General features: G+C 45.6%; 1 protein-coding gene across 1 annotated transcript in view; it reads right to left on the bottom strand.

Annotated features, from left to right (window-relative positions):
* The window catches only part of ADAMTS13 (ADAM metallopeptidase with thrombospondin type 1 motif, 13), a gene marked incomplete at its 5' end in the record, with an annotated part of 18,601 nt that extends 14,437 nt beyond the window's left edge, over positions 1–4,164 (bottom strand). The window contains 8 exons of the mRNA XM_009874878.1: positions 1–74; positions 399–545; positions 1,286–1,410; positions 1,496–1,579; positions 2,359–2,495; positions 2,659–2,800; positions 2,998–3,281; positions 4,098–4,164. Of these exons, the coding sequence (XP_009873180.1) occupies positions 1–74; positions 399–545; positions 1,286–1,410; positions 1,496–1,579; positions 2,359–2,495; positions 2,659–2,800; positions 2,998–3,281; positions 4,098–4,164 (1,060 nt within the window). The remainder of the gene's footprint in view (positions 75–398; positions 546–1,285; positions 1,411–1,495; positions 1,580–2,358; positions 2,496–2,658; positions 2,801–2,997; positions 3,282–4,097) is intronic.
* Between the last annotated feature and the right edge of the window lie 553 nt (positions 4,165–4,717).

The following is a 4,717-nucleotide window of genomic DNA, read 5'->3' as shown; positions in this document are numbered from 1 at the left end:
GGTTTCCTGCTGGACCCATGATGTAACCGCTGCTGCTGCACCCATTCCCCTCACCATCATGGGGGATTCCAAGACTGTAACAAAAGAAGCACAGTGCCCTGAGGAGAAGAAACCCAGAGGCTGGGTTCCCCCAGAGCCTAAGCAAGGACTGAGCTCTCTTGGCAACCTTTGCTTCTTCTGTGGTCACAACGGTTTTATCTCTTCTTTGCAGCTTCTAATTGTCACAGAGCATGCAGGCATACAAGAAATGCAAGGAACTCTTTGAAAAGTTTTGGATCATCTGTAGGAAATCCCCTGTTATGCCAAGATATCCTTTTCCTTCTTCTGAGTCCTTTAAACTGTTGAATGTTTTTACCTGAATAAAACATACTAGGCTGCTCTGGGGCGTTCCTACTGACCTGTGCCCAATCTCATGGGCTATGGTGATTCCCAGGTCAAAACCAGTGTCCTGGGTGATAACACAGTTCCAGAAGGAGGAGCAGACTCCACCTAACTGAGTCACTCCACGTAGCTCCTTGCTACCATCAGGTAACTCCAAGTCAAACCTAAAGTAAGGGAGACAGATACAGATGAAAGAGCAAAGAACTATTGCAGCTAATAAAGTTGGGTCTAGACATTCAGCTGAATTTATTGGCACCTTCCTGATCTAATTCTGCCACCTATCTAACATTTGACACATGGAGCTCCCTGGGGCAGGATGGTGGCAGTAGGGTCCCACGAACACCCACTGCTCAAAATCTGTGGTTAAAAAATCCCCATGACCCCAGACAAGCAGAGCAGAATGAAATGACTACTTGCAAGAGACAGAGCAGTATCATCATCTCTTTTAAGAAAGAGCACCAAAACAAATCCATTACACCCAAGAAAAGTTTGCCTTCAACAAATTAGCCAAGGCAATTTCAAGCAAGGAGCCTGAAAGTCAGACAAAAGGTCTGAGTCAGAGCAGCATTAAAAATCTTCCATAGAAAACACCCATGGGTTTTCACTTCCAGTTACTGTTCAACTTTTCTGCCCACAAAAAGCTGCAGTGGGTTTGGCTGTGCCACGCTGGAAGCACACCATGTCCGCTCAAGTCTGATTGGTCAGCGCTTGGGAAATATTCCAGTTCCTTCAGAAACTGAAGAAACAGTATCTCTGACTAATTGCACTAAGGGCAGGAGAGTCAACCCCCAACAGGAGAATCAAGCCATTCCCAAAGGCCCTGTGAATATCTGCCACTGTGTTAACAGCTGGACAGCATCATCCCTGCTCCCAGTCCCCTGCCAGGGCAGGGGAGCTGCAGTACCTGGTGATGTAGAGGACGATGTCAGCGTGCTGGGGGTCAGAGTCATTCTGGGGGTTGACCTTCTTGCTCCACTCACAAACGCTGATCAGCGAGGAGGTGATATTTGTCGTGATGTTTACCTCTGCCTAGAGTGAAGGCACACATTTGCACATTTCATACAGCTTTTAGAAAACTCTTGGACAACACTTGGACACAGTCCTCCCTGCTTACCTCTGGTTCTCTCAAAACAAGCATTTGCATAAGGTGAACCCTGAAATGAGCACCCAGTGAGGCATCTCTCAGCAGCTCTGCCCCCTGTTAAGAGATAGAAAAGATTTAATAAAGAAGGCACCTTGGTGACTCCCACTACCTGTTCCCAATAACAGGGCTGTGTTCACTACAAAGGTAACACACCTGGTAACCATAAGGGACAACTATAAAGTCACCGGGAAGTACATTAAAGTGTTCACTACAAAAGGAGATAAAACTGTCAGCAGACAGGAACTGTTGTTAGACTCATCAGATACTCTGACGCAGAGAGAAGAATCTGCATGAAAAACAGTTTCATAAGGCAGGAGAGTGAATGCTAAAGACTGCTTTGCAATATCCTCCCACAGAAAATGCACAAACAAATTCTTAATAATAGCAAAGGGAGATATTCAGATAAATCCTGCAGTAGAAATAAAATGCTGAGATGTAAAATGTAAGATTAATTCAGTGGATCTTGTTCAAACTCACTGAAAGCAACGGGGCTGGATCAAGGCTCTGGTGACAGAACTCTTGCTAATGTATCTGACATACAGCAATATCAGTATTGAAATTAAGAGTTATATTTTTCTAATGGACTTTAACTAAGGCTACAATCCCAAAGCTTCCAACAAGCACTTTTTCATGTGCAGCTCTTTGTACAAGGGAAAGTTTGCCAAGCTGTGCCAAGGGAAGCAGAGAGGAATACCCTGCACAGGAGCAGGTTACCACGGGTATCCACAAACATCTCTGAACGTGCACTCACACAGGTCCATTTGCCTGCGACACAGCCCATGATACTGTGAGCTCTCACACTGGGGCAGCAATCCAAACAGAAAGCTACTCACAATGTTCAGGTTGGTGAGAATATACCGCTCCGTGTCCTCTTTGTGGTACAAGTAAACATCTGGGCCTGCTACGACCATCAGCTCCAGATGTTTGACAGCTCCCTCAGCCCTCTTCTGCAGGCGAGAAGGAAACGGCACTGCTGAACGGCACAGAGGGACACAGGGAGTTTAAAAAGCAAGACAACATAAAAGATCCCACAGATCCACACATTCTTCCACTGAGCCCATGCAAGCAACCTCATTACAAGAAGACAGCTTTTCCAAGCAGAACAAGCAGGGCTTCCTCTCCATGTACATTACCTCTTCGCGCATTTGCCTCTCTTGCAGCACTTCTGAAGAGAACGTGGGGTCTGGAGAAGCTGAGGTCCTTCAGCAGGGCTACATCTTGGCTTCTGACAGGCCTGATATGAATCTTTTCCCCATCTGCAACGACGACTCCTTGCTAAAGGAGATGAAATTCCATCTCTGAGTGATTCCAAAGACATTTGCTACCAATGGAGAACTGTGTGCCATATCCTTCCTGCTTCTCCTTTGTCATGCTCAGATTTATTAAATGGATGGTTCTCAAACTTGGTGCATCAAGCTGAAAACCTACGAAGGCTGCAAGAGCTTGTAAGAGTTAATTCAGTGCATACTTACCAGCTGCCCTTCACAGTAAGTGACTCTGCACTTCGCCTCAGGAGGCTGCAGTGGATTTCCACCTGCAAAGCAGTTGCCTGAGAATCGCTTCAATAAGCTAAAGGAAGAGTTCACCACTTGATTGCTCACAAAGGAAGAGGAAAGGAGGGTATGGTCCTCTAGAAATTCAAAGGCGTAGAGTTCTCCCCAGGCCTCAATGGAGCAATGTTGAATACGACAGGACGTCAGCCCAACCTGTTCTTCTTTACATGGGCAAGTTGGCTCAGCAACAACAAACTCGGGTACTGGAAGAAATTAATCAAGACCAAAACAAGAGGAACGGTTATGAGAAATGATGATACACTGAAACCAAATGTAATGATCTATCTCCCTAGGTAAAAAGTACTCTCCACACGATCACTGTGGCCTTTCGGGGCCCTTGTGTCAACTGTCAAAGAACTTCTTTGCTTTCATGTATTCTAAAGTGAGGATAATCTGACTGGGAACAGACAACAGCTCTGAAACTGGTTCCAGAATTACAGGTGCTTTTGCTCTCTCAATAAGGAGAACAGTCCATTTAACAAAGGCTGAGACAGTTTTACCTCCTCAGATGTTAAGTATTACTGAGTGAGAATTAGCATAATCCGGACACAGACACCGGGATGAGCACCAGGTGAACTCACAAGTAGACAACAGCCTTGCTCTAAGGATTTGAGAATTTAAAACATATCTTAATTCTGAACTACCATTAATCCAGACCAAGAATACTAGTATCTCAATGTGTTTATTTTAAAAAACCTAAAAAATATCAAGTACATTCAAAGCTATTCTTATCCCACTCAGAAGACCTGGATCTGTTAATCTCGTAGCAAAATACCAATACAGAGAATGAGGACAATAATAGAAATGTGCAAAAAGATTTATCATACCTCCTTCACCAGATTTTAAATACTGACCCAGTAGTTCAACTGCTTTCACACTGAGTAATATGACTCAGAAACGCTAAATGCATGTCAGAGTGGGGCTCATTAATAAGCGTTCTTAGCGTTATCAAATGTACAGGATTAGAAATAAACTGACAGACGTGTTCCAAAATCAAGAAGGAAGAAGCCCCTGCATACCATCAGACACTGAACTGGTTCCAAAATAGAAGAAAACATCTTTTGCATCCAAAGCGCCGAGAAATTTCTGCAAGAAGAAGAACAGCTTTATGGTTTTTTTCAAGAAAAACAAATGGCTACAAGACTATCGCTTGCCTGAACCTAACCTGGAAGGAACGCCAGCGAACAACTGAACAAGTACCGATGCCAAGTTCTCATGGCTTTACTCTGCACTAAGCATGGGCTGCACAACAGCCACCCACAGGAAACAGCTTTATCTTCTCGATTAGCGACGTTTGATGGATTTTGGCTTGGAACACATTGCGTTGTTTCTTCTTCTTTTTACTTTTTTTTTTTTTTCTAGAAATAAAAAAGCCTATTTGGAAGCGTGTTTTGGTCTGACCCACCCAGGGCTTGGCTTTTTCCCGGCCCACCAGAACCCCGGGGGGACCCCCCCGAGCGCCGGGGTGCTCAGGCTGCCGAGCATGCTGGGGGAGCCGCCACCAGCGCCGCGGGCCCGGGGGTGATTCAGACAGAGTTTGGCCCAAGGCCTCACGCGGAGCGGAAGGGAAGAGTGCAGGGTTTAAACAAACAGGGGAGCTGAGCCTCGGCGCCAGGGGCAGCGGCGGGGGCCGGCCTGT

Source organism: Apaloderma vittatum, unplaced genomic scaffold, assembly GCF_000703405.1.
Source record: "Apaloderma vittatum isolate BGI_N311 unplaced genomic scaffold, ASM70340v1 scaffold27198, whole genome shotgun sequence".
NCBI classification, from domain to species: Eukaryota; Metazoa; Chordata; class Aves; order Trogoniformes; family Trogonidae; genus Apaloderma; species Apaloderma vittatum.
Note: the sequence above shows the minus strand (reverse complement) of the source record. Positions and strands in the feature narration are given on the sequence as shown.